General features: G+C 50.5%; 1 protein-coding gene across 22 annotated transcripts in view; it reads left to right on the forward strand.

Annotated features, from left to right (window-relative positions):
- KCNMA1 (potassium calcium-activated channel subfamily M alpha 1) overlaps window positions 1–27,093 on the forward strand; it is a 689,823-nt gene that overhangs the window by 197,520 nt on the left and 465,210 nt on the right. For 20 of the 22 annotated variants that reach the window (XM_054729031.1, XM_008145306.3, XM_008145307.3 and 17 more), the window contains exon 2: window positions 4,618–4,779. The exons of the other annotated variants lie outside the window; for them this stretch is intronic. In XM_054729031.1, coding sequence (XP_054585006.1) covers window positions 4,618–4,779 — 162 coding nt within the window. The remainder of the gene's footprint in view (window positions 1–4,617; window positions 4,780–27,093) is intronic. 22 annotated transcript variants of the gene reach the window in all.

Raw genomic sequence — 27,093 nt, forward strand, 5'->3', positions numbered from 1 at the left:
TGCACCCAAACCTGGGGCCCGGCCAGGGGGCAGCCTCTGGCAGTCCTGGGAATGCCAGGCTGCAGGCTGCAGGCGGGAGCTGGTTGGGAGTGAGGGCTTCTCTTGGCTAGACTTGGAGGAGGCTTCTTGCTAGGGAGGCAACAAGAGCTAAGGGACAGAGTCAGCTGGGGGTCTCCGTCTTGGCTTGAGGGTTGCCTGGCTGGGTGGGGGACCCCGAGCATGTGGCTTCCCCACACTCTCTGCCTCCGGCCCTCAGTGGTCTCATCTCTACAGTGAGGGAGGGTTGGCATCTGAAGGTGTTGCTGAGGTCCCTTCTCCAGCTTTAGTCTTTGACCTGGTGACTCAGAGGAAATGTCCAAACATCCAACAGATAGGCGCTTCCTATAGTGAGTACCGGTGATGTGGTCGGTCAGGCCCTTGGCCACAAGTGACAGGACAGGTGAGGACCTCTGTGGCCATGTCAACAGGAAGTCCCTAGGGCAAATGCTACTGAAAAGAATGGGGAGAAGGCAAAAAAGTGGGTGAAACCATGTGCCTGGGCCCAGCCATGTGAGAGGCGGCCCATGTGGACTGGAGTGAGGGAACTGCCGGCCAGCCTGCTCCCCAAGATCCCCGGCTCCTGCTCTGTCACCTTGCCCTGCTGCCCTCCTCACTGTCTGGGCACTGAGATGAGATGCTGTCCCATGTTGTCCCCGGAGGCAGCTGTGGCTCGTTTCACACAGACTCTGGTGGGAGAGAGGGCACGGCTGGAGGGAGGAGTGGCCTCCAAAGCAAGACTGAGCCCCTTTCTCAGGGCGTAGCTACAGCAGGACCCTCACATTCCGGGATGTCACCCTGCCCCTCTCCCCCGTCGCCTCTTTCCTGTGCAGTGGGAAGTGGAGGTTTGGGACCAAGCGCTGTCCCCCTGAGGCAGTGTCCTGGGGCCCAGCAGGCCACCTCTCTCTGGTCCTGTCTCCTCGTCCCCAGTGGAGCGTGGAGTTAGGAGGGATCTCATGGGTCACTCGGTCCAGGGCTGACCTGGGAGTGCCACACAGCTCCTGCTGGAACCCCTCTAGAAGTCGGGGACCTTACATCCCAGGGGCCCATTACCTAGTGAAGGGTCAAAGCCGTTAGAACCTACACCGTTTACCCTCCACTCTGTAAGTGTTTATTACGGTTTCACTCTGGGCCAGTGAAACCTGTAGGAATGCAGCTTCCACTGTACCCTCAGGGGCAACCAGTCCCATCAGTGGGCAGTGGGCACTCCCTCTCGGCAGCTCTGACTGCCACGTGCCAGACACCATGGCAAGCGCTGGGCATTGCTTATCTCACATAAGCTGGGCCACCACCTTAAAGGGCCGGCATGCCTGTCCCCTTTACACGGAGGAGGCCGAGGCTCCGGAGCTAACGTGCCCACGGCAGTCTGCTTGTCCGTGGTGGGTGGGCTCTCTGCTTCCCCTGAGATACCTGCCCTCAGTTGCCCTCTCTGTAAAATGGGGCTCATGCCGCCTCCTGTTGGATTTATTAGAAGCTCCCATCAGGATCACGCATAGAAAGCGTCTAATTGGTAGCTGCTGACACCCAGCCTGGCTTGACGAGTGGTGGCCAGTCACCATTACAGTGGGCTCTGCGCCTTACCTCTCCGCCCCCTGTGTGTCCCAGCCCCCCTCTCCTGAGCATGGGGTTACAGTCCCTGCTCCCTGTAAAGGGATGCTTGGGCCAGAGCGAGGTCAGAGTGCAGAGGCCCTCTCCTCCAGGCCAGGAGCACAGCCTGGCCCGCTGGCACCAGGCTTTGTGGGGCTCAGGCCTCCTGGCTCCCTCTCCCTGCCACTCCCCCAGACCTGCCTCCCACCCGTGCAATTAAGCTCACAGCACCCAGTGTAAGCAAATAATAACAAGGGCATTATCTCCCTTTGGTCTGTGCTTTTCTTTGCCTATGGTGAAGTAATTAGGTAATGAATGCCTGTGAAACAATAGGTGAGAGGGCTGGCCAGAGAGCCATATCTGCCATATAGGCTTGTGCTGTGAATTATTAAGGGGCTGAAACCGCTGTGACTGGAGAGGACTTCCTGCCCCCCCTCCCCTTCTCCCGGCCCTTTTCTTGCAGACTCCCTCCTCCAGGGTCGGCCTGGTGGCTGGAATCCTACCCCCATGGGTTGAGGAGCAGAGAGCTAGCCCTTCAGTCACCCCGCCTCCCCCACAAGGTCAGAAATGTCCCTGGGAGACACTGCTCAAGAGGAAACACAAAAGCCTCTGATTTGAGGGCCTTCTCCCTGCCCAGCTCCTCCCTGTCCACCCAGGCTCTCTGGTTCTGTGCCGGGTGCAGGGAGGGGCTGGGAAAGGGCTGGGTGTTCAGATGCAGGTCCTAGTTCAGATCAGAGCAGGGTTGATCAAGCCATGCCAGGATGAACAGGAGCGGGGGTTCTCAAAGTGGGGCGCCCAGACCACAGCATCAGGATCACCTGGGAACTTGTCAGAAATACAGGTGCGGGGTGGGGCCCCCAGCATGGGGTTAACAAGTCCTCCAAGTGGTTCTGAGCCCCCTCAAGTTTGAGAGCCACAGCTGGAGTGTCAGTGGCTGGAGGAGAAGCAGGAGGCTGTGGGACTAATTAATTGAACGTGTATTAAGGCCCGAAGGTGCTGTTTCATCCCCATCAATATTGCCCCATCTTGCAGGGCAGGTCCCACAGGGGTGGGGGAGCTGAATCTGCACCCTCAGTTACTAAGGTTGTCCCTGAATCTAGGGCTTCCTCCTCCAGGACACCCATCTGTGCAGAGTCTGCACATGGCTGACACTTGGGGTCCTACTGGCCACTGAGCCTGGCCCTAGGTGGCTCTGGCACTGGGCTCCACAGATGTCAGCAGGTGGCCCCCAAATATACCACAGCCACTTCTGCTCCCCTCTTGGACTGTTCTAGCTCCGTGGGGCCCAGCTCACTTGGAAATAAAACATGAGCACCCTGTGTTGCTGGCGCTGTTTCTGTCTTCCCAGCTCCCCAGCCAGGGTGGGGAGAGCAGGCCTTGGAGCAGCTTCCTGCCAGCCTGCGGGTCCCCAGGAGGATGACTCAGCGGTGCTCCCAGCTCTCCTCTCCTCACTCTGCCCCACCCTTGCTCACTGCAGACAAAGACTTTCACCTCTGCCTTTTGGTTTTCCCCCTCACTCCAATTCACAATGGTTTCCAGGGGCATTTTTCAAAATATCTGTATCTACAAAAATAATTTCAGTGGGTATTTGAGTAAGGGGCTCAGCTCAGTTACATTTTAAATAAAGAACGGATACATTTTAGTGTAAGTATGTCCATGCAATATTTGGGGACATATGTATGCTGAACATTTATTTGTTGTTTATCTGAAGCTCAAATTTTTTTTGGTGTCTTGTATTTTATTTGGCAACCCTAAGCACAGGTTCCATAGTCAGTGAGGGGCTGATACTCATAACTCCTCCCTCCCTCCCTCCCTCCCTCCCTCCCTCCCTCCCTCCCTCCCTTCCTTCCTTCCTTCCTTCCTTCCTTGCTCCCTCCCTCCCTCCCTCCCTCCCTCCCTCCCTCCCTCTCTCCCTCCCTCCCTTCCTTCCTTCCTTCCTTCCTTCCTTCCTTCCTTCCTTCCTTCCTTCCTTCCTTCCTTCCATGTTTATTGAGCCAACTGTTTGCCAGGCACTCATTTAGGCATTCATGGTACAGCAGTTGGGGGAGGCAGACAGTAAATGAAGTAAGTAAGTGAATTATAGAGTGTATTAGAGGTTTTGACGCTGTGGAGAAAAATAAAGCAGAACGGCTGTGCTGTAGGGCAAGGCAGGGTTGTAATTTTAAAAGGGTAGCCAGAGAAGACCTTTATTGAAAAGGTGATATTTAAGCAAAGACTTGAGGGAGCAAGTTGTGACCCTTTGTGGGAGAAGAGTATTTGTGGGGAGAGAGGACACATTGCATGCACAAGAGTTCAGTTTAGGGCCCAGGGCGGGGCTCCGTTGTCTGAGGGTGCCAGCCTTGTTTCCTCAAGCACACTTGAGGACATGAAGGGGAATTTGTTGTCTCCTGTAAGGGAAAAGGTCTGGGGTGGATTTCAGGCACAGCTGGATTCAGGTGTTCAAATGGTGACATCAGTATTTTATCACTTTTCTGCGCTGCCTTCATTCTCAGGGAAGGATTACCTTTCCTGCTTTTCCCAGCAAAAGTCCTGGGCTGGAGTTGAATTGGGCTTGTGTGGATCCTGTGACCATCCGTGGCCCAGTCACTGTTGCTGGGGGGATGGGATGATGTGATTGACCAGTCCCAGTTCTTGGAGCCAATGTGGGTCTGTCAGCCCCTTTGGAGCCACACAGATGGAGATGAGGAAACGAGGGTTTCCTACTGGGCACTCTCGTAAGAAGGGCACCGAGGTTGGGCGGGTGGAGAGAGACCCCAGTCAAAACGCCTTTCCTCCTGAGCTGTCCTGTCATTCTTTCTTTCACAAATATACTTTAAGAATAAATAAAAGATTCTTAAAAAAAAAGATTTAAAAAACTGATTAAAACCACAACCCATTCCTTTCTCCCTACCCCTGAACCTCCAATCCAGTTCCTACCTGAACTGAGGACCCTTTGACCTTTTGAGGTCGGCCATCTTTTTAACATGTCTCAACCCTTGTTCTCTCTGTTGCCAGGAGGCCCAGAAGATTAACAATGGCTCCAGCCAGGCTGATGGCACTCTCAAGCCCGCGGACGAGAAAGAGGAGGTGGTGGCAGCCGAGGTCGGCTGGATGACCTCCGTGAAGGACTGGGCGGGGGTGATGATCTCCGCCCAGACACTGACCGGCCGAGTCCTGGTGAGTCCTCAACCCCCTCCTCACGCGAGGAGACCTGCTGCCTGGCCCATGGTCCCTTTGTTGACAGGGATGTGATGTTTCCCAGGGTCATCTCCAGGCCCCTGGCTATGGGGAGGTGGGGTGAACAGCGAGTGCTTGTTTCTGGTCCTGGAGGAGAGGCTGGGTTCATGCACATCTGAGCCCGTGGTCTGCAGAGTGGGCCATTGACTGGGGGCACAGAGGGCCTGTTGGGGAGGGATTCAGGGTGTTCTGAGTGTGTGTGTGTTTGTGTGTGTGTGTGCACACGCGTGTGTTTGCTGGCCTCCTGGGGATGTTGTTGTTGTCCTCCGACTGCTAGGAGTTTCTGCCTTCCTGCCCTGTGGTATCTGGGTCCTGCCCACGGGGGAGACCCTCACTCACGCTGATGAAACTCACTGGCAGCCTCCTGGATCATTGCTCCTGTGACCGTTTCCTGACGAGGCCGTCTCCTGCCCCGTCTGCAGCCAGGGCCCATCCTGCCCCCTCTCCCCGCATTTCCTGCTTTCTCTCTGATCTGCATGTATGGAGCTTGGCTTCACTGACTGGCCTCATGACCTCTGGTTCTTAACAAGCCTGTAGTGACCAGCAGCCCAGTTTGCCTGGGAATGAGGGGGACCGTGGACATGGATCTTTCAGGGCAAAGGCAAGAAAAGGCCAGATAAATAAACACAAATTGGTCACTGGCCAGGCCATGCTCCAGACACATGTGGGCCCTTCCCTGGGGTAGCCCTGCCCACTGGCTTTTCTGGGTCTGCTCTGGTCAGGAGTTCCGCTGAGAAGGCTTGCATTCCAAATAATTTCTTCTTATAATTCTGGAAGCTGTTTTATATGGGCTGCCCTTCCTGGCCCTGAGACTGGGGCTTGGTCACAAGTCACTTGGCTCCTAGGCAGAGTGAGTGGGGATGTCGACGGCCGTGTGGATGGAAGATCAGGCAGGGATGCTGGAAGGTGGACGGAATCTCCCCTGACATTTCATGGCAAAAACTCAGCGAGGAGGTGACTGCAGATGTAGGGAGGCTGTGAACATGTCACCCGTCGAATCCTTCTTGGGGAGAACGCTACTTCATGTTTGAGAACTCTGCTTGCACACAGCTTGAGGGAAGGAGTGAGACACTGAATGCCATGCCTGAGTGACAAAGGTGGTGGCCAAGCAGCCTTCAGGGAGGACGGGGCTCTGCTATCTGAGGGACCCCTCATGAGCTGAGCCTTCTAAGGGTCTGGCTGATGTCAATTGGTAGCAAAACAAAAAGGAGAGAGATTTAAAGCTGGGATTTTGGAGGAAAGAGGAGAGAGAAACGAGCGAGGCAGTTGCTGCGTGGAGGAAGATAGAGAGGGCACAGTCCAGGAAAAACTGGCCGCACTGGGTGTCTGATGAGGTCCTGATGGTGGCATGGCTGTGGGCTGTGCTCTGTAACCACCACCCTTGTCTCCCCCCGACCCCTGCCCAACTTTCCAGTTGTCTCCATTGCTCTCATGCTTGTATGTGAGTGGATTCTACGGGTGAAACGTACAGACGTTGAATTCTGGGTCTGGGCACGGATGTGGGACGACGTGGAGGCAGTGCCTTCTAGGTGTCTGGTGCTGATGGTGGATGAGGCGCAGCAGGCAGTTCGGTCACACAGATGTGCAGCACCCACGGCTCCAGGTGCCCTTGCAGACGGCTCTGGTGATCTTCATCAGCATCTGCCAGGAGTTACGGAGCATGGACTCTGGGTGTTCCTTTCAGCCCCGTGGAGAGCAAGGACTGATTCGGCTCCCATTGTGGATGGAAGTTACTGATGGCATGTCTGGAGGAGACATGCTAGGAGGGTTGCGGGAGTGCGAGTTGGGGTCGGGGAGCCAAGTATGGAGAATTGGGAGGATCAAGAAGGCTGTCATAGGGAGGGAAACCTTTGAGCTGAAACTTCCACTTCAAGATGCACCAAGCACATACTTGTGATAGGAAAAATAAAAATGTATGTGAGCTTGAAAACAAGAAGGGGCCGCTTAGTGGGCCTGAAGCTGAGAATACCTGAGAATACCGAATAAAACAGAGAGCATTTGAGCTGAGCTTTGAAATGCGAGTCAGGATCTTGAACGTCTAAGCAGAGAGGAGGAGCGCAGGAGCAGGGAAGGGGGCTGCATTGGTGAGAGGAGGCCCTTTGGGCTGTGAACACAAAGGCCCCCAAGGGGAAGTGAGCCTGGGAGGTGGGCTGGGACAGCTTGTCCACACTTCAAATGCCAAGCAGAAGAATTTGGACGGAATTTTGTAGGAAAGGAGATTTTGAGGGAAGGGTATCCTGGTTGGTGGTTGTGCAGAGAGAGCTAGTGGACAAATGGAGACGGAATTGGGGAGGCAGGAGCTCAGAGGTGGGGGGTCAGTTGGGATGGTGAGCTCCCGACACTGTGACTGGACTCAGCGGACGGACCTGGAGAGGCAAGGCCTGAACTGACACAAACCCGTGGAGGCAGGAAGGAGGGTGTGGGGGACATTGTAGAAGGGGAGTCACAAGCCAAGTGCACCCAGCATCCACCTGGATACTACCACTGACAGTCACAGGAGCGACTTGTGAGCTGGGCAAATGCGAGACCCTGTACGTTATGATCAGATTGAAGGGTAAGGACCTTGTGGTAGTTTTTGTGTCTCCCGTTTTGTGGTGTTGTCCGGGCTCATTACAAGGAAGCAAGCAAGCCAGGCTTAGCAGTGAATTTATTTCCATTTTATAGAGGAGAAAAGCAAGGCCCAGGAAAGGCCACGACCTGCCGAGAATACCAGCCTCCCGGCCGGTGCGCACAGGTCTCGGACTCCCTGTGCGGTGCCCTTTCCGTGTCATTACTTCCGAGTTGAAGATAATGCCTCTTCTTCTCTAAGCCTCTGCCAGCTGTCGCTTTGGCTGTGACATTTTGACTTTCCTGTCTCTGAGCCAATTAGGTCCTAAGGCTACTTGGCCGGATTCTCTGCACATTTGCGTGGCCATGCACAGTCTGCCCAGGCCTCCTTGCCCAGGAAGCCAGCTGCTCTCCGAAGGTCTCCTTGGAGAAAACCCTGTCCAGGTGCCCTGAGAGCGAGCAGGTCCCCGCACCGAGAGCTGGCACCTCAGTCCAGAGGAGGCCTGCCCTCTGGGAGAGGCATGTCCTTGCTCTGAGCAAGGAAATTCACACGGAAGCCTCAGTGCGCAGAGAAAGCAGCTCTGCCCATTCGGAACCCAGGCTGTGTTTGTCTTGAGCTGTCTGCATGTTATCCTTCCAACAACAGGGCTAAAGCAAGACTAGACACCGGCTGTTCAGTTTCCCTTTTCAAATTTAAAAAAAGATTCGTTTTTATTGTGTTTTTTTCTTCAGAGAGAAAGGAGAAGGGAGAGATAGAAACATCTATTGTTTGCCTCCTGCATGTCCCCTACTGGAGATTGAGCCTGCAACCCAGGCATGTGCCCTGACCCGGAATCGAACCGGTGACCTCTTGGTGCATGGGACGATGCTCAATCCACTGAGCAGCACGGGCTGGGCTCCCTTTTCAATTTTTATTTTGTGTTTCTTGATGCATGGCTGAGGGGCTTAGCCTCCACATCTGGGCCCTTTTTTCACCTGTCTCATTGTCACAGGTGAGAAAGTCTCAAAGCTGGGGCATTGTGGGTAAGGCCCAGCTGGGGAAGGATTTGACAGGACAACCTCAGCATATCTGTAGACTCCCATTTTGTCCGGGATCTCAGGGGAGCACATCGTTTATTCAGTAAGTACTTGTTTCTCACCAGACACTGTTCTAGGCACTGGGCATAAAGTATGGAGCAAGAGATGAGGGTGCGAATTATTTATAATGATAAACTAGATGTAAAGTTGTAGAGCTCAATGTGCAAAATGACTAATGAGCATCTCCATTCACCAATGCTTTTTATTCTTATTTATTTAAGACTAGAGGCCTGGTGCACGAAATTCGTGCATGGAGGAGGGGGGGGTGTCCCTCAGCCCAGCCTGCACCCTCTGCAATCTGGGACCCTTCGAGGGATGTCCGACTGCTTGTTTAGGCCCGATCCCACCGGGGTCGGACATGCCTCTCAAAATCCAGGACTGCTGGCTCCTAACCACACACCTGCCTGCCTTCCTGATTACCCCTAACCGCTTCTGCCTGCCAGCCTGATCACCCCCTAACCACTCCCCTGCCAGCCTGATTGATGCCTAACTGCTAACCTGCCAGCCTGTTTGCCCCCAACTTTCCTCCTCTGCTGGCCTGGTCACCCCTAACTGCCCTCCCCTGCAGGGTTGATCACCTCCAACTGCCCTCCCTTGCAGCCTGGTGCCTCCCAACTGCCCTCCCCTGCTGGCCATCTTGTGGTGGCCATCTTGTGTTCACATGGGGGCAGGATCTTTGACCACATGGGGGCAGCCATATTGTGTGTTGGAGTGATGGTCAATCTGCATATTACTCTTTTATTAGATAGGATATAGACTTAAAAATACGTTTTTATTGATTTTAGAGAGAGAGACAGAGGGAGAGAGAGAGAAACATTGATGAGAGGGAACCATCCATCAACTGCCCCCTGTATGTTCCCCCATTGGGAATTGAGCCCCTAACTGGGCATGTGCCCTGACTGGGAATTGAACCAGCAATTTCTTGGTGCATGGGATGATGCTCGACCAACTGAGTCACACCAGCCAGGGCTCACCAGTGCTTTTTAGAGTGAACACCTAGAGCTTCACCATCAAAGTGGTACAAAGTCCTTGACCAGGTCTCCGAATAGCCTGTCTTTGCCTTGTCTCTCCCTCCATACTCACGCTCCAGTCTCACAAAAACAGCAAGACTGGGCAGAGCCTTCTCTTGGAGCTGAGGGTCCGCATCCAAGTGAACACCAGGCTGCAAAGGTTACTGCTTGCTTTATTGTTTCTTTAATTAAAAATATTTATTTTCTAAATTATTTTCTGAATCTAAAAGTGGCACATGCTTATTTCAAACTATTGCAACATCCTGGAAGAATTGCTGATACAGTCCCCACTGGGATTTGAGGAGGCCTGCACTGTGGGCCTTTCCCGGTAGCCGAGAGTGAAGTCAGGATGCCTCCCGGCCGCTTGGGCATGGTTGAGGACTTGTTCACTACACGGCACATCATCCACTGTGTGCGCAGACTAGGGATAGGTAGCGCTTTCTGCCAGGGTTTGCTGTGGTCCTCCTGACGAGCCTCGAGTGAACGGTTTAAATTGGGAGAGGGATCATGGCTCTCTCTCTGTCCTGGCTGCTTGGAGTCAAGTTAGTGGCCCATTTAAAATAGTTTCAGGGTTTGCTTTCTGTGTATTCACAAGTCCTGGCTTCATCTCTGTGTTTTTCCTCTCAGTTTCCCTTTGTCCTGATTTCCTCACTCTTCTATTGAACTTTCCATGTATGTGGGTATGTGCTCCATACAGTCTGCGAGCAAATGGAAATCCTCCTAGGAGTAAGGCGGTGCATATAGATAAAGGAGGCAAGAAACACACCGAGTCAGCCTGCCTGTTTGGTTGTACTTTAGAGAAACATAAGCCGAAACCAGTGTTAGTGATAGCGTGGTTCGTGGTTGGGAAGTTTTTCTGTAAAAGGGCCGGATAGTGAGTATTTTAGGCTTTGCACACTGTAGGGATTCTGACACAACTACTCAACTCTGCCTTTGTGTTTTGAAAGCAGCCACCGATAATACATGGGCAGGACTGTGATCCAATTCAGGCTTATTCACAAAAACAGGTGGCAGGCCAGAGAGTTATTTCATGGGCCAGAGTTTGCTGACATTTGGTCTAGTTCATCTCCTTATTTTATAAATAAAGAAATTGAGCCTGACCAGCGTGGCTCGATGGTTGAGCATTGACCTATGAACCAGGACATCCCGGTTCAATTCTTGATCAGGCCACATGCCTGGATTGTAGGCTCAATCCCCAGTGGGGGGCATGCAGGAGGCCGCTGATCAGTGGTTTTCTTTCATCATTGATGTTTCTATCTCTCTCCCCCTCTCCCTTCCTCTCTGAAATCAATAAAACTATATTTTAAAAAATAAAATAAAGTAACATTGTATTATTTTTTAAAAAGAAATTGAAAGGGAGGAATTGAAAGGGAGAAATTGAAAGAAAGTCCTTAGGAAGAAATTTTCTATGATAAGATAGCACAAGAGTGATAGTACCAGAGAGCCCATTTGTGATGGGGGATGTTATAGACACACGGATACACACACTCACACCATCCACGTTAGTACGTTGCTTCTGAATATTCATATTAATTCCACGCGGATCTCAGAGTGACTGTCTCCCTAGGGAAACTCATGACTTCCCCTCGAGGTGTAGGCAGTGTCTACGCTGCCTGGGCTGCACTCGGCCCCGCTCCCTCCTGATTTGGTGTTTTGTCCTTCTCTTCCAAGACTGGTCTTGCTAAAACCTAAGCAAAGATGGAGACGTTAGGATTGTTCTTTGGGTTATTTTCCCCACATTCCCATGGTACTATACTACATTTGAATATTTCTCCAGGATGCATCCACATGTAATCCGTGAACTGAAAACATATGCTCCTTGCTCTACCTTGTGCAGGATGACTAGCTGAAGTAAGGAGGAAGAAAAATGCCAGTCTTTTCCTTTATCTTCCTAAAGATGCCGCAGGTGTGGCGTTTCACATTAATGTTATATACGTAGCCTGGCTATTTTACCTTATCTCCCAGGCCCCAAAGAAAATATGTATCAAATACACCTTTCAAATAGAGATAATCCTGTTGGTTTCACAGAGTTAACCAGAGGCGCTCACTGCTGTGCTGTTTGCCCCTGAAACTGGAGCAGTCCGGCAAAGTGGAGGTGCACAGGGGCATACGCTTAATCGAATAGGTGACATCCATCGCCATCGTTTCTCCCTTTGGGTGGCTGATGGTGCCCGGGACGTTTCTCATCAGCACCCCCTGCTTTTCTGCTTCATGGTGCCTGGTGGCCCGTTCACACACAGCTCACCTCCCATCTTCCTCTCTCGTCCTCTCATCCAGGCTCCACTTTTTTTTTTTTTTTTTACATTTCAGACAAATCTGCATGAACTTTTTATATCACCTACAAAGCCCTATGTGGCAGAAAGACTAGCGGCCTCACAGGCATGTATTTCTACTGTGAATGCCCCATAGTGATGCCCCATAATGAACAGGTAGATCCCGCTCTCTGCACAGTTGGGAGTAAATTGAGATTTTGCTTGAGTGTTGTGTGTTTTTTTTTAACTCCCCTAAGTAAGACTTCTTTTGAAGGAAACATAGGGTTATTCTCTTCCAGTACTTAATAATATCTTAATTTTATCCTGTGCATAAATAGAGTTTATATTTTGATATAAACTTCATATCTTAATTTTATCCTGTGCATAAATAGAGTTCATAAATAGAGCTTATATGAATCAATAAGACAAAGAAGGTATGCTTTCTTTATAAAATTATTAAACATGAGATTTTGTCTCCATCTGATGAAAGAGGCACTACATTTGTTACTTGTGAGCCACCATCACCGGGTGAGAGAACACGAGTTGGAGAAGTCCCTGGATCCAGCAGGCACCACGATCGGTCGTGAGCTGCCTGTCCCTGGAGAGGGTCAGAGAGGGGCAGGGTCCCCTTGGGTGGCACTGTTGGTCAGACTTCCTCCTCTTGCTCTCATTAGGTTCTACAGGAACTAGATCTAGGAGATGTTCCAGGATAGGAGTGGTTCCCTGGAACTCGGACAGACTATTTCTCATCGCCTGTTCGCGATTGCCAGTGTGTATCAGCACGTCGGGCTCGAAGGAGCCCTGCAGGAAAGAAGCAGAAGGGCGTCCTTTCCCCAGCATTCCCCAGGCCTGTTTCTCCCTGGAGCTCTTTCCCCGTGAAATACCCGTGGGCATCACAGAGGACACACTTGGGGAAGCTTTGGACCAGGGATCGCCAACGGGGGCCCGGGGCCCAGTGCTGGCTGCCTGCCTCTTTTGTAGGGCCCACGGCTAAGGACGGGCTTTACATTTTAAAATCGTTTTTTAAAAGAATCAGAAGAAGAATATTTTCTGACCTGTGAAAATTATTTGAAATTCAATTCAAATCTCAGCGTTCATAAACAGAGTTTTATTGGGAGGCGGCCATGCTCACTCACATATTTCGGTAGCTGCCTTTGCAATGCACTGCAACAGCAGAATGGAGTAGAGTCTGAAATATCCACCAGCCTGAAATAGGTACTGTCTGGCCCTGTACAGAAGTTTGCCAACCCCCGAACTAAGTCAGCAAGTTCTGCTCTGTGACTGCCACTCTCCCTCTCTGAGCGGTCAGTGGGACTGCTCCACAGTTCCTCATGGCGCAAGGAAAGGCTAAGTAAGATGTACCATCTACCCTCTTTTCATAGAGACCTCCATAAGCTCAACTAAATGATGCAGAGAGATGGGGAGACAGAGCCCAGAGGCAGGGAGGGGGCCCCCGGGTTCCACAGCAGGTTCTCCGCTGGCTCTGCATAGATTTCCCCTCCCATGGTCAGTGGAATGTGTGTGGAAATTCTGTAGCAGGCCTCTCCCTAAGTCTCCCCCTCTGCCGCCTGCATCCCCAGCATTCAGTGCACCCCAAGCCCCACCTGGCAGCCCAGCGTCTAGTCCCTACCACGGCGAGCACCCACTGTAGGCCTGCAGGCGGGCGTCAGCTGCTCTGGCTGTTGTTTTGCGCTGGCCTGCAGGTCACGTGCTGTGTGCTGGCCTCTCCAGAGCTTTCTGTAAAGAGCAGCTGTTAATTTACTAGCTGGTGCTTTGGCTTCTCTGACCTCCCCTGCAAAAATGAAGGACAGTTTCAATAATCAGTCCTCGACAGCTCTGGAGAGAGGAAGAGCCGCTTGTTGCCTCCCTTCTCTGGGGTTTCGGGGTGGGGGGATTGTCCTTCCACCTCACCCCCCTGTCTGTTCACCCACTTGTATCCATGCATCCATCCATCCAGTCCACAGACTTTTGTTGCTGTTCCCCAGCACGCAGATTGAATGTAGCGCCCAGTCAGTGGGTGCCGATAGGTAAGGCAGGGCACTTTGGTATCTGCTGTCCCTAGCCATGCGCCTTGCCTCTGTCCCCTCTGGTTCAGCTTCTCTGTTGGGGCTGGGACTTAGGAGTCCCGCCCTTTTGCTGACCCAGATCCAGCCCCTTTTGAGCTGGACTCTTACTCTCTTTTGATTTGTGTCTCTTTCTCATTTGATTGGGACCACGAGGAGGCTAGGTCAAGCACTTAGCATCCCCCCCCCCCCCCAAAAAAAAAAAAGCACTTAGCATCCCAAGTCTCCAGCTCCTGCCTTTTCTCTCTCTCTGGGACATGTGTCCTTGGGATGCCATGGTCTTGGGACATGGAGGGCTGCTATGTGTGGGGCAATAGGGCGGTTTGAACCCAGCTTCTGCAATCGCCCCAGCTCCACCACTCTCTAGGGCTTTTACCCTGGGCTGGTCGCTGCATATTTTGGTGCCTCAGTTTCCTTGTCTGTTCAATGAGCTTAATAACAGTACCAGCCTCTTAGTGTTGCTTTGAGGATTTGCAGCATCAATGGATGTAAAATGTCTAGAATAGTGCCTCTTTCATGGTTAGTGCTGAATAAGCATTAGTTATTACTATTTTCGTATAGTTGTGCGGGCCCAGTCACCATGTCATGGAGGAAATGAGCTGGTCTGGGGATGCAGGATGAGTGGAGCATACATCCTTTCCTGCTACAGAGATGGAACCGCCCCCAGGCCTCACCAGACTCAGACATCCCCTCAGATGGCCAGCTGGCTCTGGCATGGCCGCTGGAAAGGGGTCCGAGTATCCCAGGCCCTGCTTTGGGTCTAGCCAGCTGTTGATCTTTGCTCCAGGCACACAATTCAGGCCCTGTCCCTTCTGCAGCTGGCTCATGGCAGCCTGACTCACCATTGTCAAGTCGGCCAGGAAATTCTCACTTCGTATAGCCTTTCCCAGCTGGCAGGGGGCCAGCGGAGGGCTGGAGTCTCCCTGGGAGCTGTGCATTGTAGGCGGCGTGTCACAGGAAACGCCTTGGCAGGATGACAGATGAGTGTGCGGAAAGAGGGTCAAGTGCGCTCACTGTGGTCCCCGTGTCCTGTCCTCCCTGGGTGTGGGGCGAGGCGGACAAACACAGGGCTGGTGTCAGAAGGCTTGTCATAAGACTACGTGGGGAGGTGTCTTTAGCATTCGTTTTGGCTGGCAGCAACCTCAGACCCAGCTGATGGATGCAAGGAAGTGTGTTACGTCACTACAAGATAAGGACAGAGATCCTACTGCCCGTGCAAGGCATTTCTGAGCCGTTCATCATCCCTTCAAACATTTCTGAGGTACCTGCTTGGTGTCAGGTGCTAGTCAAGGCATTGGACACATGTTGGTCCTTCCAGCGAAATCTGCATGAAGAGTTGACAGCAAAAATGTTATGCTTGTATTTTGCTACAATGCTCTTGGGTGGCAAGATATTTGAAGTGGCCTGTCCCTCAGTCCTTGGATGGTGCTGGGAGTCGACTCTTCCAGTCCTGATCTCATATTCTGGACCCGGTCTGTGCTAATGTGTTTATATAACTAAGGTTAAACCCCTCCCTTCCTCCCTCCCTTCCCAGGCAGTAAAAGCTGGCGCCCCCTGGAGACTCTGCAGGAATTGGAGCCTGCCATCATTGGCTGGGAGAGTTTTCTTACCCAGCTTTCCCCCCACAGCCTTCAGAGGATGCAATGGTTTAGCCCCTGTTTGCCAGAACATAGCCTGGTGGATTGAGACTCTCCTCAGGGCCTGCATCTCAGCCGCGAGGAAGTTTGTTTAGCAGGGAGACTCAAAAATAGCCATGACGATGATGACAAAGTCGCCAGCCATTGTCGGCACCGGAGCACGTGCTCGGAAAGTCACGCTTGGGACCACACGCAAGCTGCGCTTCCCAGTTTAGTTCAGTGGGCTATGTTTAGGAGCAGGCAGGCTGCCTCGTGCCTGCAGCCCCAAACAGCCCAGTCTGGAGCACAGGGAGCCCCATTTTTAGGGTCTTGGGCCAGAAAGAGGCTTTTCTTCTTCTTCTTCTTCTTCTTCTTCTTCTTCTTCTTCTTCTTCTTCTTCTTCTTCTTCTTCTTCTTCTCCTCCTCCTCCTCCTCCTCCTCCTCCTCCTCCTCCTCCTCCTCCTCCTCCTCCTCCTCCTCCTCCTCCTCCTCCTCCTCCTCCTCCTCCTCCTCCTCCTCCTCCTTTTTCTTCAGAAAAAAGACTACTTCAGGGGAATGACAACAACAGAAATCTACCCTTTGACCTAAAAATTTTATTGCAAAAAATGTTCTCTAGTGTTTGCTTGGTGAGGAAACTAGGACAGGGCAGTTGCCGCTCTGCCTCTCTTAAGGAATTAGGGCACTCGGAGGCTCAATTAGAGGCACCCAGCCTCTTAAGCACCAGGCCATCTTTTTGTCCATCCAGTTAATTTTAGTGCAGAAAATTGGCCTGGCGCTAGCATGGAAGGTATGGCAGTGCTGGGAAGCCAGCTGACAGGCCTGAGGGGACACACATCTTTCTCTAGGGCCGTGGTCGGCAAACCGCGGCTCGCGAGCCACATGCGGCTCTTTGACCCCTTGAGTGTGGCTCTTCTACAAAATACCACGTACCCTAATTAAGTTAATAACCATGTACCTACGTATATAGTTTAAGTTTAAAAAACTTGGCTCTCAGAAGAAATTTCAATCGTTGTACTGTTGCTATTTGGCTCTGTTGACTAATGAGTTTGCCGACCACTGGGCTAGGGCATTGCAGGTTCCCCTTAGGCGGCGCGGGCCTGCTCCCTGGGCCAGCAGACCTGTGGGCCTTCCTTGCTTATTGAAGGTGGTTAATCCAGAAAGTGAATGGACGGGGTGCACTGATTTCGTGCACTGGGGAAGAATCCAGGATCCAGTGGATTAATCCGGATGGTTTCCTGCTTTCACCTCCCAGGCTACTGTTCCCAGGCTGCTTTAGCAGAGATGCCGAATTCTGACCTTTTCCCGTTTCTCTTTTTAGTCTCCTTTTTCTGTTCGTTTCTTTCTGTGGCTGTTGGTGAAGCGATTTCCTAAGGGAAACGGGGAACAGCTCATTGAAAAGGAGAGAGGAAAAAAAGGACCCTGTTTGCACACCGCCCGCCCGTCCTCAAACTCAGGCTTTGCTTACACTAAAAATAGCTTGAAACGGAGGCCGCATCACAAAAAGGCAGTTTCAGAGGCAGCGGCGGCTGGCCCCCTGGCTGCCAAGGGGCCTTTAGCCTCTGAGCCCGACTGGTGCAGGAAGGTGTGGGGCTAGGGGTCCCGGCAGGAGGGGCCCGGACCACCCTCTCTGTGGCCTGCTGGGTCTCTCTGGAGTTAATTACATCAGCTGGGCACTCCCGCAGCTGGTGCCTGGGCTTACGCGCCAGGAGTGAAAAATAACTTCCCGCAAAGGAAAGCTGCTGTTTTCAGGAACTGCTTAATCCCACGGGCACCTGCGTGGGCACCCAGGGCAGCTGCCAGGAGGCTGTTGCCTCCCTCTGAGCCACGAGGTAGGCAGCTTGGTCTCTTGGCCACCTTAGATCTCCAGAAGAAAGCTTAGATCCCCAGGAAGAGGAAAACAGCTTGCTCACCTGGGTTCATGCCACGTGCCTCTCTTGGCCTTGGGGATTGGTGACGGCTTTTGAGGTCGACTTGGGATGTGAGAATAGAAATGCCAGTCACTGTCATCTGAGGGACGATGGTCATTAGAAAACTGGGTTCTTTTTAAAAAAAAAACATTTATTATTTATTTATTTTAGAGAGAGAGGAAGGGAGAGAGAGAAAGAGAGAGAGAGGGAGAAACATCAGTCCTCCTACACGCACCCCAACTGGGGATAGAACCGGAAACCTGGGTGTGTGCCCTGACCATGAATGGAACCGGCGGCCATTTGGTGCATGGGGTGATGCTCAACCAACTGAGCCACACCGGCCAGGGCAGAAAACTGGGTTCTAATCGTGGTTCTGCCATAACCTTTCTGGTGACTTGGGACAAGTCAGTTCTCTTTCAAGGCCGTGGTGTCGCCATGGATAAATGAGGGGAGAGCAGTAGCCTGCCAGTGTTTCTCTGTAGCCCCAAATGTTTCTATGTTGTCTCATTCCCTGTACTGGCAGCAAGGGGTTAGCGCAGACCGACCGTGCACTTGGCACTGTGCTAGGCACTAGGAAAGCTGCAAAGGGGAAAGAATAGTCTTTTTTTTTTTTCAGCTGCTGGAGCTCAGGGGTGCCTTGCCTGGCCTCCCATGGCGTAGCATTCCATTCGGAATACAATCTCAAATTCTCCCTGTGTGATAGGACCCCTGCCGCTCACTCCCCTCCTACTATTCTTTTCCTTCCAGACTCATTTCCAAGCGGACTACAATCTACAGAGAAGGGAAGCGTCAGGTAGTGGGAGTAGGGCCTGTGACCTTAGAGTGGGGTGGGAGGAAGGATGCCTTGGGAGGAGGGGCCAGGTCCTCCCGGGAGGAGCTGTTTCTTCTAACCCATGCCAGTCTTGAATTCCCTCCTTGAGCCATCTCCAAACAGTTGAGGATCTTTGAAGAAGTCACATTGGTAACCCCACTAGCACCGACATAACCTTAGGAGCCCCCTTTGATTGGGCAGCCTCTGCCTGGGGAGCCCTGGGGGAGAGATGCCTGTCCTTGGCTGTCTGCATTGCTCTGTCAGGACGGCCGCTGAAGCAAGTTGTCTCATCCCTAAAAGTCCACGCTCTCCCGGAGGCAGAAGTGGCTTCTTCTCTGTGTACCTGCGAACAGGTCATAAGAGGCCCATTTCTTTAAAATCATGACGGGCAGTGGCACCCAGGAGGGGCGGAGGGAAGGGAACACTTCTGTGATGGAAGCTGGGTTTTATTTCTGGAGCAAGGTACCCAGGGGGCCGGTGGGAGATGCCAGGAGAACCCCTGAATTTATAGCAAGAGTGTGAATGCTGTGCGTGACGAGTGGGTTTGGCTCTGCTTATGTTCCCCAAATCCAGTTTCATTTTAGGCGAACTTCTTAGATGAACTTAAAAAGCAACCACAACAGCCCTGGCAGGTGTGGCTCAATTGGTTGGGCATCACCCTGTCCCACCATGCATCAAAAGGTTGAGGGCTTGATCCTGGGTAAGGGGCGTGCAGGAGGCAGTGGATCAATCTCTCATGTCGATCTCTCCCCTCTCTCTCTCTCTCTCCCCCCCCCTTTCCCTCTCCCTCTAAAAATAAGTAAAAATGTTTAAAAAAACCCAACTTCAACAAACCCTCAATTGGCTATTTCAAGTATTTTCAACTTAATTACCAAGATTTAAGCAAAGACTGTCCATATCCTGGGATGCTAAATTACAAAACGTCACTGTTCCTCTGACCTGTGCCCACTTTGCAAACCAATGAGGTTATCTGGCTGTTTTCCCCCAAAACTTCCAGCACCAAAGCAGGTTTCCATAGCACCCTGGCCTAGAGGAGGTTGCTGTGTTGTGGGAGCAGGGTCACCTCCAGCAAACAAACCAGAGGCGATTCTGCAAGCCACCCGCCCAGTCTTCCAATGGCGGTGGAGAAATCTCGAGAGAGGGAACAAATAAGTAACCAGGTTCTCTTTCATTTCACTCTCCCCCCAGACACAGCCTTTGGTGCTAATTATTTCTGCTGTAGATTTTATCAGACCTTGATTCCCCATCTTTTTGCCATAGGTGGTATATTTTAGAGGTGCAAAATGACATGAGAAACCATCCGCCTTCCTGAAAGATAATTTTGTGTACATTAAACAGACACATTAAGCCACTTACAAGTGAGCTGTTTGTTCTCAGGGATCTGGAGGAAATCTGAATTTCTAATTCTGGGCTCTTTAATAATTTTCAAAAGAACTGAGGGTAATAATCGAATGCCTTTGAACTTCCCCAGGCTGCCTTCTATTCCTTGTTCTTAAAACATTTGAAAAGGAATAGAATTCTCTCCCTTGATGAATTCCTTAGGAGGGTAGAGGGGGCATTGGGCCCAGTAGGAGCTTTTTAATAGGAAGAGGGAACGTAAGGTAAAGAGGCTCAAGGAAAAAGTCCAAGGTCACTTTTGCAGCTTCCGACTCACAGTTGAGTGAAGGGCCTTCAAACTGTTATTTTTTTCCTTCATAGCTTGGCTGCTAAGATTTGGCAAAAAGGCAAGGACGAAAGAGAAGTAGAATGTTGTTAAGGGTAAAAAATTACCTTTATTGTTGAGATGTCCCCTATTTTTAGAGGACATCTAAAAATTACAGATGTCCCCTATTTTTCTCCCATTGATCCCCTCCACCTGCTTCCCACCCCACCTCAGGTCTTCCCTACACTATTGTCTGTGTCCATAGATTATGCACATATGCATGTAAGTTCTTTGATTAATCTCTGCCCTCCCCACCCTGTATTTGTAAGGAGAAACATTTGAAAATTATTAAAGAGCCCAGTGTTTGGAGAAGCCGAGGGGGTGACATGTAGCATGTTATAGCTTTGGTGTCCAAGGATTAGCAGGAATCTAGTCCAGGGATGGTGAGCAAGTCGCATCTCCTGGGCCCATTCTGAGGAATCAATTGGTGGTGGTTACCCAGAATGCTTTGCTGAAGATTCAAGGCTCAGCAACAAAGAGTAACTGGGACTCTGCTCTGCAGGATGCTGTGCCTGATGAGTGATTTCTGCCAAGAGGAATGGATTGGAGGGTGGCAGGACCAGTGTTATTTATGCCTTATTGTGCCCTTTTTTCCTTTGTTCTAGATCACTTTCCCTAAAGCTTGCTTCATGTGGGATTAAAGTCAGGCTTGTCCTAGGATACCCAGTTGGTCCCAAGCAGCATGTGGACAAGAACCCATGTTTCCTGACTCTGTCTAGTATTTGATACTCCAGCACCATAGGTTAGATCTCAGAGGAGCAGGGATTTGTCAGCTTCCGGTATGAGCCTTTCTTTTCTTTTCTTTTTCTTTTTTTCCATGCTGTATCCTGGCTTCAGATTTTTCCCTTCTGGAGATTTTCTTCAGCGTTTGGAGAAGCCGAGGGGGTGGATTTCAGGTCTGCGGAGATTCTAGACAAACAGAAACCCAAGCACCATTTCCCCCTTTGTTAGGGCCACCCTGACGCCACTGCCAGCACAGAGGACACTCTGCTCACTGCCCTCCCACTGCAGAGCATCCCTCAGCCCACTCCCGGGTCCCATCCTCCCAGTCCCTGCAGATGCCTTCCCCTCAGCCCACTCCCCTGTCGCTGCAAAAAGCTTTCAGTAGGGGTTGATGTGTCATCACTCCCTCTCTTGCTTCAGAAGCCTCACCTTCTATTTCTTCCTGTTTTCTCCCTTAATGTCTGATCTCTTCAGGTATTCATGCTCACATCTTAATGGCTGTGCTTACAAAGATAAAAATACATTCTGCCTCTGACCAGAAGCATTTCTGCCCTGACTTGAATTTAAAAGTCTGCAAGAGTTGCAGGGTCGGAGCCGGGTAGCGTCCTCAGCCTCATCCTGGGAGCCATAAAAGTTGCGAAGATTTTATTGCCTCCATCAAGATGAAAATGGGATTCTAAGGCTTTAAATATGATCGATAAGGAAAACTTTACTTTTGTCAAAGCAAAGTTTATTTTTCCAATTTTATGTGTTTACCTATTGTGTCCACACCCTAGCATCTATTTCATTCTGATGTCAGACAGAGCCTTCTCAGGAATTTCTGCAAAACTGCAGCTGGAGAGAGGATTGAAACAATTGGTAGGGCTTGGAAAAAGGCCAACAAATCGTGTTCTTGAGCCATAACTTACTCCCCAACTCCTCATCCATCCCTTAAGCCTTGCTCCCCCGTCCAGTGCCATGGGAATTGCAGTAGAAAGCGCCATTGGCGATGAGGCCCAGGCTGGGTGGATTTTGGGCCTGTGACTCATGGGGCAATATAACAGACAGGACTGTGTGCAGTTTGTGTTCCAGGCTATCCTTCACGTTTAGGTGGCCTGATTCTTTGTTCTTTGTCAGGATCGAATTTGCCATCTTGGCTTCAGTAACCAGCCGCACACAACAGGGAAGGCTCAGCCTGCGTTGCCACGCCCTGCTCAAGGGAGCCCCTTGCGTCCTTCACCTTCTCCGGAAACCAGTGCTAACAGAGCCCGCGAGCCACTGGTGGCCAAGCAAGGGCCCGGGGAGTGCTTCTGGAACTCGTTTCTGATTCGAATGATTTGGTGGGAAACTGATTTCGATCTTCCCCTTTATGCTCCTGCCTCGCTGTGCTGGTTTAGGTCCTGTGACCTCTTCCTTCATCTGCTGTCCCAGCTGCTACATCACTCCCATTTGTCCCATCTCGTCCCTTACGTCCACTGTGCATACCACTGCCAGGTGGATTTCCCCCCAAATCAGCTGAAGTTCTTCCATGGCTCAGGGACCTTCAGCAGCTTCCCATGGCCTAGAGCCAGACTCCTTGTGCAGGGGTCAGGCTCATTCTCACGTGGCTCCGCCCTCCTTCCAGGCGGCCTTCCCTCTCTTCTCTTCTCTTCTCTTCTCTTCTCTTCTCTTCTCTTCTCTTCTCTTCTCTTCTCTTCTCTTCTCTTCTCTTCTCTTCTCTTCTCTTCTCTTCTCTTCTCTTCTCTTCTCTTCTCTTCTCTTCTCTTCCATACACTGCCTGTCTTCAAATTCTACTCAACCGGAAGCCGCAGTATGGGGTTGTCTCCTCCTCTGTAAGTCACACCCCTGTACACTGCTCATGTGCACTTGTGCAGGGGACCTATGTGCCCTATTAAGGGTGGCTGCTCAATGGTTAGAGCACTGGATGTAGAGCCAGCCTGGCTAAATTTAACTTTTGCTTTGCCATGTACTAGTGTGACCTTGGGACAGTGTCCGGGGACAATCATAGTACCGCCCTTGTAGGGTTATGATGAGGATTCAATGAGCTAATATTTATAAAGTGCTTAGAACAGTAGCTGGCACAGACTAAATATTATATAAACTGTTTGTTAAACAAATACAGTAAACTGTAACTTCCTTGAGAATAGGAATCATGTATTTTTGTGTTATCATCCCTTTATCTTGTACTGGGCTGAAACAGTCCTGAACCAGATTGCTGGGAGAATGAAATTTAAAAAGAGAAGTTCGGAGAGGGAGAGGGAGGATGGGAATACACGTGAAAGCACTTTGTCATTTCTTCATTCAACTGCTATTGTTGAGTATCCGGAAGTACCAGATTCTCTGCTCAGCAGGTGTTAATGAGCAGTTGTTAATGGAATGAGATATGGTTTCGATGTTCAAAGAACTCACAGTCTAGGAGAAAAGAGAGAGATATATGTCAATAGCTTAACATGTTGACCGTAACTGTATGGAAGACAAGTGACAAACATTCTGTTCTCACCCCATGTTACAGATGAGAAAACCAAGGCTCAGAGATTTTTTAATAACCCAGGTAAGACCACACAGCCCATAAGCATCAGAATTAGAACTTAAACCTGCTTCTTGTGACTTGATGGCCCAGTGCTCTCCACTGTACATGCTGCTTCTCATTCACGAACGAGGGAAGGCACGAATGAATGAGTGAAAGAATGAGTTGGAAGATCCCAAAGACGTGTGGCTCCAGGGAGAGATCAAATCAGGCATCTGCTGTAGAGGAAGTAGCAGTTCTGAATCAGGTTGGGCAGGTGGTAAGCCCCGGAAGCCATAACCATTTGTCCAGTCAAGCATTTACTTTGGTGGATAGTTGGGGCAGTTTTTTTGCTTCCCTCTTTTGGGGCCACCTCACCCCTGTTGTCATACCTCAATGCCTCCCCCTCCCAGCCATTTCTCTCTGAGGCAGAGGTGGTTTTATTTTCTTCTCCTTTGGGTAACAGCAAGTGGATGTGATGATAGGTGGAAAAGGTATGTAACCATTTCCTCTTTGGTCTACTTTTTTTATAATGGGCCCATTTGGAAGGTTTCCATAGGTACCGGGACAATGCCTTTCCACTGGGCTTCATCACCACGGAATGAGCAAGGCAGCAGGGAAAAGTCTGGAGTGAGGCTGGTTGGTTTCCATAGCAACCACTGCTTGCCTCAGCCCTGCACACACACTTCTTCCTATCCACGTAGGCGTGTGCTTATTTATTATTGGCTCAATCTGGAAGTGCCTGAGCGGCTACGTAGGTACCGTCTCTACCTCCACTGCTGAGGTCACTCCTTCCTTTTGGAGATGGACCTGCAGGTGGGTGGCCGGAGGCACAAGATTTGCCCCTCCAGGAACAGCTCTCCTTAGCGGCAGATACCATGTAGGGTCCTGCAGTGAATCACGCACTGCCCCGGGGAGCTGACGGTGATGCGCATTCCTTTCACAAACAGATGGCTTGTTGTTGTCTCCTGGGGATCCCCCTGGGCTGGCTGAGGGTGCACGGGCCTGAGAAGCTCCAGACCTGGGCTGTTCCAACGGGAGCCCTCACCCAAGGTGGCTATTGAGCATTTGAACTATGGCCTGTCCAAATTAAGATGTGCTGTCAGTGTAAAATTTAGTATAAAAATTTAGTACAAAGGCTCCAAAATATTATTAATACTGATTCACAATTTTCATATTTATCACATCTCAAAATGATAATATTTTAGACAATCTATCCAGAACCTAATCTAAGTTAAGTGAGTTGTCATATTAAAATTTATTTTACCTGTTTCTTTTTACTTTTTAAAATTGTATCTCCTAGATGGATCGTGTTGATGGTTGAACAATAATGTGACTGTATTTAATGCCATTGAACTGTTACTTAAAAATGGTTAAATGATCACCCTGGCCAGTTGGTTGAGAGTTGTCCCAGGCACAGAAAGGTTGGTGGTTCGATTCCTGGTCAGGGCACGTAACCAAGTTGTGGGTTTGGTCCCCAGTCAGGGTGCATACCGGAGGCAATGGGTCAATGTTTCTCTCTCGCATCCATCTCTCTCTCTCTCAAATAAATAAAAACATACTTTTTCAAAAGGTTAAATGATCAGTCTTACATTCTGTATATTTTACCACAATTAAAAAAAAGTGAAAAGAAAAATAAAGTCTGATGGGAAAGGAACCATCTCTTCCAGGCCCCGTTCTTATGAGTCTGGACCACTTTCCCAGAAGCCCCCAGGACATGTTTCTGGCTCAGACTAACTAGGTCGACCCAGGAGTGAGGCCAGGGTCTGAACAAAACCAGGGTTCTCTGTACCATTAGTGGTTAAACACAGGGTCTGGGGTATCCCCCGATTTACAAACTCTGTAACCTTGGACGAGCTGCAGTACTGTGTCTCCTTTGCCTCCTCTGTATGATGGGAATCATTGGAACACCTGCTCCCTAGCATTGTGAGTTGAGTTAATTCATGTAGAGCCCTTAGAACTGTGTTTGGCACATAGAGCGAACGGAATGAAGCCCAGCTCTCGTCAGGGACTGTGTGGGGCAAGTAGCTGTTCTCTGAGTCTCCAGGTCCCCCCAACCTGCACACCCCAGCTCCTCCGGCAGGCAGAGTGCTGATGCCAAGACCCAGAGGAATCACCCCGAGGGGAGCTTTTAATCAGATGTGGGGATGAGTGCTGACAGATCACCTTCCTTTTCTGGATGGTCCCAAGGTGGCTTTTCCTAGACGAAGGGCCTCCTCCTGAGCATTGCATCTGCTCCCTGGGAAGGAAAGAGGGAGAAAAGATCCACCAAGAGGAAACCCTTTGCTGGGTGCCAGGGCACCTGGCCAGGTCTGAGGGAATTGAACCGCAGCCCGCTGTGCTCACGTGTATGGCTCCGGATAAGCGGGAGTTTGAAGCCGGGTCACGCAGCATCCTTGCTTTCAGAGCCCCACGTTATGGCCTTTCTAGGGGTTCATGCCTATCAGAAGGGTTTGCTGAGGTGTCTGAGGGGGAGAAGGACCTGGGTTTAAAGTTTTCAAGTCAACCTCTAAAATAATAAAACAAGTGAATCTGTTATTGTCCTCACAGTTATTAGTTATTTGAGGCCAAGGGCAGACAGGGAGGGTTTGTTGGGATCTCCATGGAATGTGGGATATTCTTTAGGAACCTTAGATCTTGGCAAATTCTAGTCACAGCTCAAAGTGCTACGGATTGTACCCTAGCCAGTTTGGCTCAGTGGATAGATCGTTGGCCTGCGGACTAAAGGGTCCTGGGTTCCATTCCGGTCAAGGGCACACACTTTGTTTGCAGGCTCTTCCCCGGCCCAGGCCCTGGTCGGGGCAAGTGCAGGAGGCAACCAATTGGTGTGTTTCTCTCACATCTATGTTTCTCTCTGTCTTTCTCTCTCGCTTCCACTCTCTCTAAAAAATCAGTGGGAAAATATCCTTGGGTGAGTAAAAAAAAAGTTTGCTACCCATTGTTAGAAACAGAGAATTTCAAGGCCAGGAGGTTCTATAGAGGGTCCTGCAGAGAAGAAACGGAAGCTCGGAGGGATGTACACATATTTTCACAGCATATTAGTGTCAAGCATCCCATTTTCTTGAGTTTTCCTTATATTTCCTCTAACTTTTAGTTTTGATAAATTTCCCCTATTTGAAATAACTTCTATTTCCTGTCCATCTCTTCAATTTCTTTATAACACTTTATATAGCACACCAGTTGCTTACTTATCATTTATCATCCATTGCTCCCACTAGAATCCACACTAAGCCCATAAAAGTAGGGATTTTTGTCTGTTTGGGTCACTGCTGTATCACTAGCATCTAGTTCCTGGAATATATGAATGAAAGAATCTGCTGAATGAATGGATGACAGCATAGTGGGTCTAATTCAGAGTTCCTTGGAAAGAAATAGGAAAGCCATTTCCACCCTATATGGGACTCTAAGGTCAGAAAGGCATACAGTTGCCCAGGACTAAGCTATAAATATTTACTTTCTATGAGGTCATAAGTTTTGGGACATTTTGCTTTTTCTCTTTTGAAGTAGGAAAGTCATTTCACATCATGATGCCCACTACGCCACTTGTAAACAGCAGGCAGGGTGGCTGTTCAGGCATCATTTCTTCAAAGCGGAAGGCGTCTTTCTTACTAAGTAGCATTTGGTTTCACTAGGTTAAGGGGAGGGCAGCGGGGGTGCCGAAGGAAGGGACTGCCAGAGCCAAGCTGTGAAGGCGACATGATCCTTCATTGAGCATTCCTCTGAGCACCTACTGTGTGCTCAGATCGCAGCTGGATGTGGACCTGCAGCTTGTGTGTGGGTGCATTTAAGGGCATACGTGTTCATGACTAGGGTACCGAGGCACTGAGGATGAACATTTTCCGCCAGGTTGCTGAAATGTGCCTTCACTCTTCCCTGAGGGAGGCTGAGCAGGAAAGTAATGCAGAGTCTCTTCAAAGGAGCGTTGCCAGGGACTCCAGATGAAAGGGCTCCTTTGAGAGGAAAATGCAAGAAGGAAACCAGAGTGCTTCTGTGGTTGAACCATGGCTGAAGGAAGACCCGAAACAAGGGAAATGCTTCTCAAAATTCGAGTCCAGCCCGGC

Source organism: Eptesicus fuscus, chromosome 17, assembly GCF_027574615.1.
Source record: "Eptesicus fuscus isolate TK198812 chromosome 17, DD_ASM_mEF_20220401, whole genome shotgun sequence".
NCBI classification, from domain to species: Eukaryota; Metazoa; Chordata; class Mammalia; order Chiroptera; family Vespertilionidae; genus Eptesicus; species Eptesicus fuscus.